This window comes from Gastrolobium bilobum, unplaced genomic scaffold (assembly GCF_033153095.1).
Source record: "Gastrolobium bilobum isolate Gb01-03AN ecotype WA unplaced genomic scaffold, APGP_CSIRO_Gbil_v1 utg810, whole genome shotgun sequence".
Classification (NCBI taxonomy): Eukaryota; Viridiplantae; Streptophyta; class Magnoliopsida; order Fabales; family Fabaceae; genus Gastrolobium; species Gastrolobium bilobum.
In genome coordinates, this window is record NW_026896204.1 from 77,547 (window position 1) to 95,784 (window position 18,238).

General features: G+C 35.0%; 1 protein-coding gene and 1 non-coding gene across 2 annotated transcripts; both read left to right on the forward strand.

Annotated features, from left to right (window-relative positions):
• Positions 1-11,303: 11,303 nt before the first annotated feature.
• Positions 11,304-11,385, forward strand: TRNAS-GCU (transfer RNA serine (anticodon GCU)). The gene has a single exon. It is a non-coding gene; the product is annotated as a tRNA-Ser (tRNA).
• Positions 11,386-15,178: 3,793 nt separating this feature from the next.
• LOC133298238 (mitochondrial uncoupling protein 5-like) lies at positions 15,179-16,585 on the forward strand. Its single transcript, XM_061497494.1, has one exon. The coding sequence runs from the start codon at positions 15,482-15,484 to the stop codon at positions 16,427-16,429; it is 948 nt and encodes a 315-aa protein (XP_061353478.1). The 5' UTR covers positions 15,179-15,481; the 3' UTR covers positions 16,430-16,585.
• Positions 16,586-18,238: the final 1,653 nt, after the last annotated feature.

The window sequence follows — 18,238 nt, forward strand, 5'->3', positions numbered from 1 at the left end:
TCACTTAAAATGATACAATTTTACATCTTTTAAAATGATACACAATTTTTCCATAATATTATGAGAAAACTTCAAAAATCACCTGTGAGTTTTCTCCTAACAAATTATTCTTTAAGTTAGGAAGATAAGTAAAAAAAAAAAAAAGTTTAAGTAAAAATATAAATAATTCAAAATTTTAGTAAAAGAGATAAATGAATCTAGAGAAAACTTACAAGATTTTTTTGTCAAAATATTATTGCTATGGCACGGTGTTTATGTAAGTAAGTACTCCAACAAATGATAGTGTGGCTGGGCTTCAAATGATTTAGTGGTTTTTTTTTTCTGATGTTAGTTTAGTGTGTTTGTTACGAATTGAATAGAGATGGTGATACGTAATAATTAACAATGTCTTCTTTTTTATTTCATGTAAAAAAAAAATAGATAATTGATATTTTAAAAGAGAAATACTGATTACGTGTATATCTGTTGCCACTTCTCTCAATATGGCAAATGGGAATCCCTACTGAATACTGATAAAAAAGGATGGCCGGGAGGGTACTCTTATCCTTTTCCCCTCAGCCAACGCGTAGGTCCCCACTCTTTGTGGCAGCTAGAGAATAATCGACAGACTTATTTTTTGAACAAATTTAAATGTACCAAAAGTAACATTTTGAGATTTAAAAAAATATTTATTTTTTCTGCAAGCCCAATACGACATCGTTTTAGGATATAAATCGTGGTGTTTTTGTAATTTTAATTTATTTCAGGGTTATTATAATTTTTATAATTATAATTTTTTAATTTTTCAATACTAAAACGACGTTGTTTTGAGAATGAATGCAGCAACTGCAGAAATATTTTTCTTGTTTAAAAAATGTCAAAATATTTAGCCAGAATAAATATTTAATTATTTTGAACTGTTTCGTGTTTAAACATTTAAGTTGCAGGTCCGAGTATTCAGACGTGGGAACATATAATGATGTTAGAACGCTCTTGTAGTCCAACTCGCTAACAGGCCCAAGAAGAGAAAAAGAGGCTCAAAAATTTTCAGTAATATGAGAACTAAAAGCCCAATCGACAATGACATGAGCAAATCAGTTGGGTAAAGCCAATTTGGAGGATTTGGGATAATTTAAATTACACAGTTAGCTTTCTTTGAATTAACATTATATTTCGTTATCTCATTGTTATTCAATAGTTATTATGATTATCGTTGTCATTCAGTAGTTACTAGGATTTTATTATCTTATCTTATAGTCATCAAGTAATATTAGGATCATTATGGTCGTTTATTTATTTACAAAAAAATTAATCGAATGAATAAGTTTGTTTGTTCTCCATATTCTCTTCTCATTAGTCCTTTTTCTTCTCAGTGTTATTTATCTCTAAGTTTCTCTCGTAATCATTTCCCTTTGTTAGAGTTTTCATTATGTTCTCAACCTCCAATGGCGGAAGGTACCTGTATACGTGACTTAAACTATTGTTTTGATTCCCTGGAATAGCAACTCTAGGCAGTAGAATTGGTTAGGGGACAAAAATTTACAGGATTACAAGAATTATACACTCAATTACAAGAATCCCAAGATTGTTAATTTGCCTAAAAGTTTTGAGCAAACTGCTTGAATCACAACATGAATCCCCACATAACATCACATCCAATGACGGTGTTTTAGGTTATGGTCCTGGCAACCGTTATAATCATCACACAACTAACCACTATCAAAATCGACAATTGAGAATCTTGTTTCCAAAATTTTTTGATTGCGATCAACCGATTGGGTTTTCAATGCCAATTACTTCTTTGAATACTATCAAATACCTAAATGGAAGAGTTTGTTGTTGGTTTTATTTTTTTATTTTTTTTTGATAACATTAAGGGGCAAAGCCCCAAACAAAAACAAACAAACAACCAGAAACAAAAAATAACTATCCAGGGTCTATACCCCTACAAGAGGAGATTCCCTGAAGATCGTGATCAAATAACTGAGCAAGGTGAAACGGCATAACTCTATGACTCCAGAATCCAGTATCTTTGTGAAGAGCAGACTTGGCTAACCAATCAGCACAGGAATTAGCTTCCCTTGGAATATGAGAAAGCGTTACCTCCCAATCCTGACCGATGAGTGCTTGTATCTTAGCCACTATACGAGGCTGACAAGCTGCATTGCAATCAGCAAGCAAAGAGAATACTTCAGAAGCATCTCCTTCTAATTCCACCTTCTTAAATCCCAGTTGCCAAACCAATTCCAGACCTTTTAGAGTTCCCCAAAGCTCCGCCATTAAAGGAGTGTTGTTGTTGGTTTTATTTAACTTAGATAAACTAGTGTCGTGTTGTTTTCAAGTATTTTTCAATGATGGGTTAGTACCCAATTGGCCTGCTTTTGTCATAGCACTTCACCAACTTGTCGGACCTTTTAAATTTGATGATTGCATTATCTATCCAGCAAACCTACAACCATAAGGCTCTATTAGCACATACTAGGCAACTTTTGGAGCTATGGCCAGTCGTGTTCCAAGTTGTCCCTAACAATGCGTCATGCCTTATTTATTGTTAGGCTTTAGCCACATATACGAAGCGTTGTGCAAACTCAAAGACCCTAAGATATTCATTTTTCCTTTCCCCTAGCTAAGGTTTATGAAGTTCACTTTGCAAACACCCACCTCATATATAATCCAAACAGATCATGGGTCTCCAAAACATTTGTCACCTAACCAACATTTTCTCAAACCTGCATAAACCATAACCTTCTTATTCCAAAAATCTCACTGAACTCTTCTCCTATCCCAATCAAGAGAATAACACCAATTGAAATGCAAACTAAACGTGAGATAAGATTATGTTACAATTGTGACGTGCGTGATGTGTTTGGTTATAATTGTAAGGGAAAGGCAACACTATTGTATCTTAACAAAACATAAAAGGATAACTCGCTACAAGATCAAGAGATTCCTCCGTAGAAACAAATAGATCCCTCACCCATCATCGTTTCAGAGCCCTTTTTGAAGACTAATCTCAATGCATTATTCGGTAATTTCTTCATAAACTCCTTCTGATAATAGGCACCATCTTAGGCAAACCGATTCAAATTTTGATTGATGGGGCAGCACCCGTAATTTTATAACTAAAAAAATGGCTTATAATGTAGGTCTTATTTTGCAGTCCATTACTTCATTTAATGTGCAGGTGGGTAACGATGATGACTTATCATGTCATGCAGTTAGCTATGACGTTCCCTTAGTGCTACAATCGCACACTTTAACCTTAGATTTATTTTTGTTAGACCTAAAGGGGCAAAAGTGATTTTGGGGTGGGCAACCCTTGGACGACATATTTTGACAAACTATGTGCAACTGGTGATGTCTTTTTTCCACTATGGTGTTTCCATCAACTTACAAGGTGATCCTGCAACCTTATTACAACCAATCTCTCCCTCGAAATTACACAAGCTCATGTCCTTAGACTATATAGCATTATGTCCTATGTGTTTTGCTAGCATCCAACCCACTTCTGCCCATTCTTCCCCCCTACAAAATATGTTTCCTCATAAACATACGCTACAACCAACATTAAAGCCCTCCTACACCAATACCAAGATGTTTTTGCCATATCCTCTACCTTACCTCTATACCGTAATCATAACCATTATATTAACCTATTGCCCGACTTCAAACTAGTTCAAATGTGACCCTATCATTACCCCAACTTAAAAATAAAAATGAAAAGTTATATCAAGAGATGTTGACACTAGGTATAATCCACCTGAGCCTTTCACCCTTCAATTTATTGGTTCCATTGGTTAAGAAGAATGATGGTACTTAACGTTTTTGTGTGGATTATCTCGATTTGAATTTAATTACCTTTTAAGATCAATTTCCTATATCAATAGTCGATAAGTTATTAGACGAACTCCACAGAGAGAGGTTTTTCTTCAAGTTGGATCTATGTTTCGCCTACCATCAAATCAGAATGCACCCAAATGATATATACAAAATTGCATTTCGTACACATCATAATCACTTTGAATTTTGGTGTTGCCATTTGGGTTATTTAATGCACCTTCTTATATTTAAGCAACAACTAACGATATTTTTGCAGCCTTCCTACAACATTTTGTGGTTACATTTTTTGACAACATCCTGATTTTATCCCTACAATGGCCGAACATATTAATCATCTTGAACAGGTTCTAGCTACATTACATACTCATTGTTTGTTCACTAAATTGTCTAAGTGTTTATTTGCTATAGATTTTGTCCACTTCTTGGGCTATATTGTTTCAACTAACGATATAGCCCCTGATCTAAAAAAAGCTAAGGCTGTTAGAGAGTGGCCTATCTATACTTCAACCACTCAAGGTCAAGCTTTCCTTGAATTATTAGGGTACTATTTCTGGTTTATCCACCATTATGTTAAAATAGCCTTTCCACCTATGGATATGCTCACAAAAAGCAAGCTCACATGGACTCCCGAAGCCGCTCAAGAATTTGACTGCCTTAAGCAAAATCAGACAGAGGCTCCTATACTGGTTCTCCCTATTTTCACTCAACCATTTGAAATTGAAACAAGTGCTTCTGGTACAGGTATTAGGGCAGTGTTACTTTAAGGGGGATGCATCATTGCATATCATAGTAAGAAATTATCTTCGTGCATGCAACAACAATCTACCTATATTTGTGAGATGTTCGGAATTATCTCAGCTATAATGCCTCGTATTTCTAAAATATATTATCATATATGAAAATTTGGTTTAAAGGGTAGGATTAGTGAAAATTTTGAAATTAAGGCCAAAATACGTAGAAAGGGCAAAATGGTAAATTACCAAACACGTAACACCTAGGCATGAAAAATTGAGTAGAAGGCCTCAAATGGTAAAAATAATACCGGAAATGGATTCAGAACGAAAAATCGAGTGGATAGGCAAGTCTCGAAAATTTTGATGAATAGTGATTTACCAGTGTAAAATACTGCGGTATAATTATACCGATAAGCGTAAAAATATGATAAGTATTTTTATGAAGTAAAAATATGACGTGAACGAGAGAAAAATACGTAGGTTATGAATTTATGGATTTGATTGGATGATTTAAGAAAGATAAGTGACGTGTGGGACCCACTTTAAGTGGCTTAAGTGAATTAAAGACACCAAAGTCATGAAATCAGCCCATTTCTCTCTCCTCTTCCTTATTCTCTCGTCGTGCAACTTCACCATTTGTGAGGGTTTGAAGCTTTGAATTTTTAACTTTTTTTCTAGACACTTTTGAGAGAAACTATCAACTACAAAGTTGTTCCTCACCCTCTTGTGAATGACTTTCATGTAGAGTGCATCTTGTGGAGAGCATTGTGGAGGGAGATATACCCCAAAGTCAGCAACGGATTTTGAGGGATTTTTGGTAAATTTTGAGACTTTTGTGTTGATTCATTGGTTGGAGACTATCCCCTTGGATCCTAGGAAGCTATTGGTGGTAAGTTTTCACATTCTCATTGTGTTTTTCATGAGATCATAAAATGGTGAGGTTTTTGATTGCGTGTGTTGAGTTATGGTAGTTAGGAGCATTAAATGGGATGTCTCCTTTGGAATTAAATGCTTAGAATGATAAATGATGATGATTGATGCAATAAAAATTATGGTGATTTGTAAATATGTAACTTAGGAAATTTTGTGATGGAATTTCAATACTTTGTGAATCGGTGTGATGGTAGGATTGAATATTTGAGTTGTGGAGCATTGGTATGAATTAATTATAAGATTAAATGATGAGTGATTGGATGGAATTGAATTGAAAACCTTGGAGGATACTTCCTTGAGGAATTTGACCTATAGGGTGTTTGGAGGAAAATGATGTGAAAAATATGGTATGATCAATGGTTGATGCTTTGATCATTAAGATGATAGAATAGTGAGTTAGTTTGATAATTAAAGGGTCGAGGTAGTTGAAATAAATGTAAAATAGCCCTTAGGCCTAAGTGAATAGGTTTGGGTATTAGTATTTTGAAAGTGAATTGATTGCCTTGAAATTGTATTGATGATCATTGTTGTTTGATCGTTAGAGGTTCCCTCTCACGGACTCGATAGAGGTGGACTAAACTTGGAGCTTATGTTGTGGAGCATTGCTTACGGAGTTAAGGTAAACTCTTGGTACTTGGATTTTATCCCTTGTGTTTTCCGCCACACCTAGTAGAAGGTCGTGGTTTGGATTTTGTGCTCTTTGGCGTTATATGACTTGTATGTTCATGCATTATTGCTTGATTGTGTGACATGCTTGGAGCATATTGTGTAACATATCTGTGATCTCTGGCCAGTAGATGTGTGTGGTTTGGACTTCCGCTGGAGATATCCCTTTGGAGGATTCCGGTCGGGTTTTGCCGTGGGGCCGACTCTAGGAGCGGCACCAAGATGATCCAAACGTGGGACTTCCGCTGGATAGGGCTCATGAGGAGTTCCAGTTGGGTTTTGTCATGGGGTCGTCTCATCCATGGGAGAGGCACCAGGAAGCTTCCCGGGAGTTATATGATGGGGTCCTTCAACGAAATCCTTGTGTGGATGTTCTTGGATGAGCCCAGTGTTGTGATTTTGTATGTTATGCATTTTATATGATGATCATTGTATGCACATTGAGTGAACCATGGGGTGGAGTGATCCTCTAGTACCCTTGGTCTACTGAGATATATTTGTATATCTCACCCCGCATTTGGGGACATCATTGCAGGTTATAGTGAGCATGGAGGACCATCGGGCAAGAGGTCCGCTTAGTGGAGGAGTTGGATCATGATGTGCATATGGAGAGCATGGCATTTTGGAGGATTTTATTTGATGCACATAATATAGTATTTAGCATTTTGGGACTTAGATCATGTACATATTGCATGTTGATACTGTCATGCTTTTGTGGTGTTCATGATTAGATTCTAAGTCTTTTGTAATTGATTTTTATTTCATGCCTATTGTTTATATTGACATTTTGGTGAGCATGAGATTTGTCCATGGCCACATATTTTGTGTTTAGAGGCATTTGGATACTTGTGATGTAAAATGAGCCATATAATGTGTAAATGGCAAAGGATATGGTCAAGAATGTAATTGATGTATTGCATAATGAGTATGCATGATGGAAGGGCCTAGAGACTACATTAGTACTTGTGTAAGTTGTATGTTGAGCATCAAAGTGTTAGGAGTAGAAAGCATAGTCCATTTAGTGATTTAAAAGCTGTCAACTGTGATTTTTACAGTATGGTAATCGATTACTTTTCATTTGTAATCGATTACCTAAAACAGGGGATGCAAGATTTGAGCCACTGTGATCAAAGTAATCGATTACGTAGTTCAGTAATCGATTACCTATGTCAAGGTAATCGATTACCCAAAACAGGGGAGCCCAAATTGAGCTACTGCCTCATTCTGAAACTTTTGGTAATCGATTACCACTGTATAATTTTTGAAAATAAGTGTTTTTACAACCTAAGTTAATGGTATTGCTTGGAGGGGTTGTAATAAATAAGTTTTATGCTTCCGCAAGTTTTGCATTTACAATTACGGTGTTGTTTTTAATTGATTACTGAAATGGTTAATGTTTAAAGGTAAGGATGTAATAAAAGAAACAGTTTACCCGTAATTTAATTAACTCAATTACTGTGATTGTAACTGCGCTAAATACCATACGCAATGATAACATTAGTGGTACGTAACGGGCTGTTACATCAGCAGTGACCAAGTGGCAACAATATATTTTGTCAAAATAAACAAACCATAAGAGCATGCATAACCTGATGTATAAGTCATATAAACGTCAAAACAACAATAATTCTTGGCTAAATTGTCAGGTTATCACTATTATATAACTTTCAAATATAAAAAATTTAATGACGTTGCATAATTAAATCCAATAATCACTCACCTTATAGGTTACTTCAACCCCTCCAAACGCAAGATGCAATCGAGTTCGGGTTCACCTTCGATTTCATCAAACATCTTCCTCTGGCCCAATGCTTCTCAATCATTATGGTTGTTGTCAATAAGCTTACTAAAGGCGCTCACTTTATTGCACTCCCGCCTTGTTACATTGCTATTAGGGTTACTCAAACTTTTTAGGACTTTGTGGTTAAGATTCATGGACCTCCGAAGAGCTTACTATTAGGCAGGGATCCAATTTTTTTAGTGCATTTTGGATTATTTTTTTTAAATTTAGGGCACCAAGCTCTGCTTCAATTTTGCTCAAATAGATTGATAGACAAAGTGGGATAATAACATTAGAATAATATTTATGGGGTTTTGTGTTTGACAAATCAGAGAGTTAGTTCAAAGTGTTACCTCTAGCGAAGTACCACTGCAACACCTTCTTTAATATGAGTATTAGCACATCCCTATATGACGCAACTTTTAGTAGACCACTATTGTGTATGCTCCATTATTCACTAGGGCTTTCTTCAGTGGAAGTAGTTGATTCTACTCTTTCTCCAGTTGTACCTCTATCATACCAACATTGCATGAAAATTTAAGGGAAACACAGCAAACAATGGAAAAGGGAAAAATAAAAAATAAAAGACTTCACCATCAAAGAAAGTGATCTGGTCTTGCTTCGGTTGCCATCATATAAACAATTGTCACTTCAGCATCGCTTCTGCTAGAAACTAACATCACGATTTTGGACCCTTCAAGGTGTTAGAGCGTATAGGCTCGTTTGCTTACCACCTCCTCCTACCACTAAAAGCCAAACTCCACCCAGTGTTTCACATTTCCCCTTTACGACCTTATTTTCCCAAAAAAGATAAAGCACTTCCAAAGCTACCATTGTTCCCTAACACCACCGAACTAAACCACAAACCATCAACGATCATGTCCAAAATAAATATATAGCACCATAGATGTCAGATCTGACAGGTCCTTGTGCAATGGACAAATCTTCCTCTAAAAGTGGCTTTGAGGGAGGTCGAGATAGAGATGGAAATGTTTTTTCACCCAACAGTAACAAATCAAATCTGTCTTCCACTAACTCGGATCTCGCCTTAACCAAGCAAATAAACACAAACTTCATCGCACCATAATATGAATGCATAAGAATACATGTCTTCAGGTATCAATGATCCAACAAGCTACTTGGATTCCAAAAAAGGTTTTTAATTCACACCAAGACCACCATGGAGTTCAAAAAGGAGAGGTTGTCACATAAAACAATAAGACAACAAGGCATCATGGCATTGGTTAGCACGGTAAAGGATGGATAACCGACTACATAGACGAGGGAAAGGGAGAACAGGTCACACCGGTAAGTGACGAACAAAATGTACTCCTCGATGATATGGGATAATAAGTTGTCATTGACCAACAAGGAAATATGAGCAGTGAGACACAAAAGGAAAATGTCTGGAACTAGATAAAATAGAAGATTCATGAAAGCAAAGGTGCTCTGAATTTGAGAAGAAATGACATAATAGATGTATATGACCGACATTCAAAATTGGTAGTCCCTATGCGAAGAGAGTCAAATAAAGCATCTTAATACTGACAACGTAGTGCCCAACAATGCATCCCAGGTTGGCACAGCCGTTTAGCCATACTACATTAATTACGCACATGCGATACCTCAAGGCGAAAGTGGCAACTGCTTCGATGGCATTAATAACGTGTCATAAACACTGCCCAAGGATGCATTTTCCGACAATGTCCAGCCTAGCTACAAGTTTCCATATAAGTTCCACCTAGACATGACCAATAAGAACTCTGTTCATAGATTGCACACCAATTAACGCGTGCCTAGTGGGTTCTCTCACCCACTTATGTCAATCCAAACCAACCCATTTCAACCATGAAATTTTATAAAGTGATCCAGGATCATGTTTTTTAAGTGGTCTTTTTTCTAATTTTGGAAAATTTAGTTTCCCTTCCAATCCCTCACTTTTTAAAAAATTCCCTCCCACTTCCTGTTCTTTACTATTTATGAAATGGGACCATGTGTACCCGGTCAATCAAAATAAACCTCCTCAACCACTAATCACCACTCGGTTGATGCAACACTCACTGTTTATTTTTCCCCATATTCAATCTCGAATGTTGAAGACCAAGTCCTTTCCCATGGGCCAGCAAATATAGCAGTTCAACTCACTAATAGGCCTAATAGGGAGAGAAAGAGGCCCAAATATCTTCTAAGAACTAAAAGCCCAATGAACAATGACAGAGCAAATCAATTGGGTTAGGGCAATTTAAAGGATTTCAAATAATTTAAGTTACATAGTTAATTTACTTTGAATTAAGTTTATGTTTATCGTTATCTTATTATTATTCAATATTTATTTGGATTATCTCATATACCATTCAGTAGTTACTAGGATTTTATTATTTTATCTTATTGTCAATAAGTAGTATTAAGATTTTTATGTTCATCTATTTTTTCACAAGAAAACTGATCGAATGAATAAGTTTGTTTGATTTTCATATTCTTGTTCATTCTTCTGTTTTCTTCTCAGTGTTCTTTTTCTCTACGTATCTCTCTTATTCATCTCCTTGTAAGCGCTCAGATTAGTATTTTAGTTTAAAGAATAGTGTGTTTGGATTTTAATGTAAAGAATAATGTATTTGGATTAAATTCTTACCTGTACAAATTACAATGATGCTTTTATGAGCCATTTTTATTCGGGTTTTATTTCTCTCATGTTGTATGAGAGAAGTTATCTCATGTTGTGAGATAAATTAAGTGGAGCTCACCAATTTTAAGAAAAGTAAGACACGTCTTTTTATGTGAGTGTAAAATGAGAAAAGAGTCTTATGCAACATAAGAGTATAATTTTTTTTTTTATTCTTTAGTCATGTCACTAATGTTCATCTTAAATTTATAAATATGAATGTTAACTCCCTTTTGATCATTAAAAGATAATTGCCTTGGTATTATATAAAAAAAAAAAGATAATTGCCTCGAGGTGGTCACTGTCACTGCCACTGGTGCCACTTTTTCTTCGACCAAGATGGAGTTGTTTGTTTCCCATGTTGCACTGATAAATTGGATCGATTATGGGTTTGAAATTTAGATACGGATGGAAGCAAAATGAATGCCTATATTTTGTGGGCATATATAAAGTTACAAATTATATTATTATTTGTTTATAGGCGTTATTTTTCTTATGAGGTAGGTGAGGAGCTTTATTTCCAACAGATACATATGAAGTGAACTCCGCAGATTTTTTTTAAATAAAAATAATTGCATTTTTTTCAAAATGAATATAGTAGGAGATCACTTTACTAAAAATATCAAATGTGAACAATTTACTAAAAAAAGAAACTAAAAATTAAGACTTACAGTAATCTTTATAGTCTTGAACGTTGTGTTGCAGTACTGTCGCTTTGGCCGAGTGGTTAAGGCGTGTGCCTGCTAAGTACATGGGGTTTCCCCGCGAGAGTTCGAATCTCTCAGGCGACGGTGTAGACACACTTTTTTTGCGTTTTGGATTCGCAACTTGCATTAAATCCAAAGTAGGACCCACACCGGTGAATTGAAACTGGGGGAGGTTGAGTTGCAGTCGTTGCCTTCTGCCTGCCCCAGACAGCGCCTCTGACCCAAAGCCCTCTCTAATTTTTTCGTTGCATGATTACTTCTTTAATTTCCTCCAATAATTATTTTATGCATTTTTATATTAAATTTAGTAATTTTATTAAAAATATTCTTATAACCACTAATAAGTTTATGGAAAAAATATTTATACAGATATAAAAATTATGTCATTTTAATAAAAATTATTGTATGTTACAACTTACAATGATAGAAAAAGTTACATAATCAGAATTATGACGGGAGATAGTAAGAAGTTATTGATCATTTAAAAGACAAATACTTTTTTCTAAGTTTATATTCAAAATATTTAAAAAAAAAATTCTTGTTGTCTCGTCTGAAACAATAAGAGTGAGAATCAGTCCTTCCCAGCATCATCCGAGGGCACATGGCATGCTTCTAGAGGAATTTAATATTATTATTATTTTTGAATACAACTAGAGGAAATTTTTGGTTCACAATTGAAAAGGGCAAACTGGCAAAGTCAAGAATCCAGAATAGCATTTGATTCCCTCCAACGGACGTTTTGAACGGTTGGACTCTTCGCCAGGGTGCTTCCCTTTGTCAATTCTTCTTATTCTTACTATTCTCATTGAGTCATTGTGCAGGTGGTTCCCATTCTAGTAGGTGGCATTTATGTTAGACCGTGATTGGTTTTTTATTTTTCTAAATACCCCTTTTTCTCCGGATCAAATTGAATTTAGGTGATTTTTGAAAGTTTGACCACTAAATACATGAATCAATTGATATAGAATTGTTCCAATTTAATCAACAATTTTGAGATATGTGCAACTGTTGTTAAACCTGATTCGGTCAGAATGCTGGATTACTAGACGGACTGATAGATTACTGGTCGGATCAGTTGACCCGGATATATAGATATATAAAAATGTATATAAATATGAATATATAAATTCAATTATATTCTCTATATCTAAAATGAATTAAACAATGTTCACTAAATAAGCTCAAAAACATAAAGCATAACTAAATAAAAATGCATGTTATTACTATGTCAATTTAAATTGCAACTCAGAATCCTCGTAAACATACCTCTCAATGACACTGAACTCATATTTGTCAAATTCAACTACATTAAAATGACATATGTCACATTCTCTAATTTATTATTCTACAAATTGCTTCAGTATTGGAAACTAAGAGATTATTGTAGAAGTATACTAGCAAATAAAATTACAAAAAGTTTTTAAAATGAGTTTTACATTTTTTTTGATAAGATGAAATAATTTTTTTTTTTTAAAAAAATGCATGACCCAACCGGGTTATCGGGTTTGACCGATTTTATCCGAGTTTAACCAGATAGATACATGACTGATCCAATACTTAACACGAACCGATATAATAACTGATTCACAGAATTTCAAGTGGACCCAACCGGGTAAGACCGTATTTTTTTATTTTTTTTTATAACAGGTAAGACCGTATTTTACAACAGTGGATATGTGTGTCAAAAACTTAGTAATAAGAACTTGCCGTCTTTATAGTCCTTATAATCTGTCTGACTCGAACAAATTATTTAATTTATCCATGAACGTGAATTGTTTTTAAAAAGGGGCCACATTTGTAAATTCGTTACGAGTTACCACACCTCATACGTAAGTTAATGGGTTATACGTAATTCAGGGTCAAGTTGTTAATTTTAGAAAAATTATTTATTTATTTTTGGCATTGTTTGTAAAATTCATTATTCTTTACGTGAATAAGCTTCTAAGATATATGTTTAGATATAAAATGAGTAAAATAGAATATGATAATTTTAAACTTGATCAACAATTTTTAAACATGCGTGATCTGCACTTTAATTTTTTATTTTTGGGTTGATGATGGACTCCATATGCTGTATTGCGCTGCTTGCTCAAAGCATTTAAAATGAGAGCGCGTGGACAGCTCACGCCTAACGCTCAGTCACCTGTGCTGACTAATGGTCGGACTCCAGCATTACAGGTCCATTTATCGATTCAAGAGTAACTGAGGAAGAGAAATGAATTAACCCCAGTTTTTTATTCCTAGATTTTTGGACAACACATGCAATTTTGATGCAACGTATGCTAATAATGTGAACATTTTGATTTTTGAACTAATGCAAGCGTGGGAAAACTCATAACCAGTGCGGCAAATATATTTGTTCAAATAATTAAAATATTTTTAAAATAAGATTTGATTAAGAAATAGCGAACTCCTAATAGTTATTATTTTTAAGGATAGTATCGTAAGCAATATATATCGTAGGATATATCAAAAATGAATTGTATCGAATGATACAATTTTGTATCTTACAATACGATATATGTATCCTACGATATGATACGATACATGTATTATGATATGAAAATTAAATTAAATTATTTATTTTTTAATAAAAATAAATATTTGATTGGGGATTTAAAATTATTATTAATAATGAAAGAAAACAAATATTTGATTTGTGATTTAAACTTAAAAATCAATTTCAAAATATGTATTAATAAAGAAAATAATTAAATAAATATTTTAAATCTATTCAATATCTATGGAAGAAAGATTTTATTTTTAAAAACCAGTAAGAGGATGAGTCAAATGATTACCTTAATAAAAAGGATGATGGATTAGTTATTTCACTGATAGTGATAATAGTGATAATATTAGTCTTAATGATTAATGATTCATGATACATAATACGTATTGCGATTCAACAATCTTATTTTTAATGACTTTATTACAATATTTTTTATCACGTTGAGAAAATCAAAATATAGTTAAAAAAATTCAATATCATATAAATATAAAAATGTTTATTTTTCCTTTAAATAAATTTAAATTAAGTCTTAATTAAGAAATATATTAAGTAACATTGATTAATTAATAAATAGTAAATTCCAGATAGTTAATTTTAAAAATATGTTTCTTTATCAAAACTTAATTTTAAAGAATAGTAAATTAATTAACAGAAAAATATTTCTACCGTTAATGCAGATAAGTTATTTGCATTTACTTTCAAAACGACATCATTCTGGGTTTGAAAGATTAGAAAATTACAATCATAAAGACTATAATAATCCTGAAATAAATTAAAATTACAAAAATACTATAATTTTCGCATTGGGCTTACTGCAGATAACTTATCTGAAATAAATGCAGAAAAGCGAACCCATTAATTAATATAAAAATAAATTTCTTTATCACGTTAAGAAATTAAACAAAAAATATTTAATATCTTAAAAATATAAGAATATTTAATTTTTTCTTTAAATAATTTTAAAATAAGATTTGGTTAATAAATATTTTAAGAAACATGGATTAAGAAATAGAAAATTCCTAATAGCTATTATTTTAAAGGACTTCATTAATATGCGTTTTTACTTTTTATATCACAAGTTAAGAAACTAAAGAAACTATTTAATTTTTCTTTAAAATGATTATTTTTTTAACATGCACGTCCTAAATTCACACTTTACCAAAATAATTGTCCATGGCAATACCCTGTAATAAATGCTCTTAGATTGGGTCTCTTACGAAAGCCAAGGACCACGTTTCTAAACCGCGTTTATTAATTCATGGACTTGAGTGTAGTGGACCTAGTGGTTTACGCAATTTGGTAGACGCTGGGTCCTTGTAGTTGCTTCCAAAAAGTGAAAAAGGCACTGCTATAAATTGGCATCTTCAGTCCCTGCCTTTCCCCAAACCTAAACAACAGTGATATTTTTCTGCATATGTCTCAAAGGCCTACCGTTCCTCACTCTTCTTCCATAGCCTGTGGCCTCCATTCCCATCTCATGGTCTCAAGTGAGATGAACCCTAATTCCAATTGGTCCTTTTCTCTTTAATTCCCATTAGTCCTTCACATCTTTTCCTAACAACAATCTTATAATCCTGCAAAATTTTCGATTCATTTGATTCTTTCAAATCTACTAACTTAAAACTCTTTTGCTTCGTTCCCATTCTCGAGAAAAAAAAAAAACACAACATCATGGGTGTCAAAGGTTTCGTTGAAGGAGGCATCGCTTCCATCATCGCAGGATGTTCAACCCACCCTTTAGATCTCATCAAGGTTCGCATGCAGCTTCAGGGCGAACCCAACCCGGTTCATAACCTCCGACCCGCACTCGTCTTCCAAACCGGATCCTCCATCCACGTGGCGCCTCCTCCGATGCCGCAAACTCGCGTGGGCCCCATTGGTGTTGGCGTTCGTCTCGTCCAACAAGAAGGCATCGCTGCTCTTTTCTCCGGCGTCTCCGCCACCGTCCTCCGCCAGACGCTCTACTCCACCACCCGCATGGGCCTTTACGACGTACTGAAGACGAAGTGGTCCGATCCTAACGGCGGCAACATGCCGCTGTTACGCAAGATCGAGGCCGGACTGATCGCCGGCGGCATTGGCGCCGCTGTTGGAAACCCTGCCGACGTGGCCATGGTCCGAATGCAGGCCGACGGGAGGCTCCCGCTGGCTCAGCGGCGCAACTACAAGTCCGTCGTGGACGCCATAGTCACGATGGCGAAGCAGGAAGGGGTGACTAGCCTGTGGAGGGGTTCATCGCTTACGGTGAACCGCGCGATGCTTGTGACGGCGTCGCAGCTTGCGTCATACGACCAGTTCAAGGAGATGATTCTCGAGAAGGGCGTGATGCGCGACGGACTAGGGACCCACGTCACGGCGAGCTTCGCGGCGGGGTTCGTAGCGGCGGTTGCGTCGAACCCGGTGGACGTGATAAAGACCAGAGTGATGAACATGAAGGTGGAGCCCGGGGCGGAGCCACCGTACGCCGGCGCGTTGGACTGTGCTCTGAAGACGGTGCGCGCGGAGGGTCCCATGGCACTCTACAAAGGGTTTGTACCTACGATTTCGAGGCAGGGACCCTTCACTGTTGTGCTGTTCGTGACACTGGAACAGGTTCGCAAGTTGTTCAAGGATTTCTGAGCGAGGTAGATCGATGATGACGAAGATGCTTCCTTTTTAGTATGAAGATTTTTTAGCGCTTTGTTTTTTTCCGTTAAGTTATCAAGCTCTGTTTTAATTTAATGTTTCGATGCCGCAGTTGTGGAATGGTAATATTATATAATATAATTTACGTCATGGTATTTTCTTAAATCGGAACTTTGACATGAAAAATCAGCAAAAATATTTTATGTTTTTGAGAGATCGATTATTTAATTAATAAGGAAAATACTATTCTCAATTTACATTGTCTTATTTTATCTCACTTCAAAAATTGCACCTCTTTTTTATTCTTTTTCTTTTTTGCTTTTTAATGGTGGACCCCACGTAGATTCTTTCTATAGTATAAGAGAGGTATTCTCATATAACATGAGACTAATATTCCTCAATTAATAAAGTGATGAAAAGTTCTGAATTATTTTTAGAGTATATACACCTTTTTTGTTTCTCATCAAATTTTACTGTCACCTTTAGTCCATAGCAAATAAAAAAGGTCTATCGTAATCCTTAAGAAATTCAAAATGTACCTATTTTAGTCCCTTTAAGGACTAATATGAGTTTTTTTAAATTTGTAAGGGAACACAATTTCAACTAAATGAGTCCATTTTGAATTTCTTAGGGACTATGATGGGCTTTTTTATTTGCTAGACACTAAATCGGACATCATGAAATTTGTTGAGGAGTAAAAAGGGTGAATCTGGATACTCTCATGTGAAAATTCACGTCATGTGGAGAATCATAACTGGTGAATCAATGGTAATAAGGGAAGAGAAAAAAAAATGTTAAAATAGATAATTACAAAATTCGTTAATTTACTTTTGTATGGTTGTGATTTTTCATATGACCATATCATGTTTTTTTTACAAATAAGAGGATCCATTCTAAAAAAAAATATTTACTCTTTTTTTTATGTTTTTAATGATAGTGCAAAATGTTTCTTAACTAATTTAAAGAATTTCTGTATATATTGGAAGATGAAATATATGTATTTGATAGGTGCAAATGATGTGAAGGTGAGTGACAGTTTAGACTCAGATGGAGGACGATGAAATGATACATTATTATTCTGAGCTCTGAAGTGTGAACACAAGATGGTGGATGGTACTGGTGTCCGTGACAAGACAACCCTGTAGCTGCAAGCTCAAGCTGTTTCTTCTTCACACAAGTTACATAAGTCATGACTCAGCGCAATTTTTCGCGGAATGATTCCCGATCTCCTAATCCTCCTATTTTTGGGGGACTGGGACCCAAAAGACGCGTAAAGTATCTCTCTCTCTAGTATTTTTTATGTATGTGCTCGTGGCCGAACCACCAACACCAAGGATTATTCTTTGCTTCATTTTGACCAATGCTCCAATGCCTTCCCTTTCCCAATTCAAATGCTCCACCCAATGGAAGCTCCCTTGTCCTTACAACTTTATTCTCTGCGGTTGTTGAAACGTTTTAAATTTGAATTTTATCATATACATTCGTCGAACTTGGATTTCGAGTTAAACTGATCGATCCACTATTATTTTGCAAGATTCTCTCATGACAAAGGACCTGCCTTGGTACAAAATGTTGCGTTGTTGAGGTTGAGGAAGTTTCACTGCAATTGGCTAATTAGAGTTAAAGAAGGATTGGTGGATACCACGATTCACTAGTTAATATTGGTTAGAAATGTGTTAAAAGTAAGAATTATATAACTATAAGGACCATAAAGTTCAAAGCTTAACTCATATGATGATAGATATTCCCCTATCTTAACTCTCCGTTATTCAACTGCTTGGAATTAACCAAATATGTAAGCAA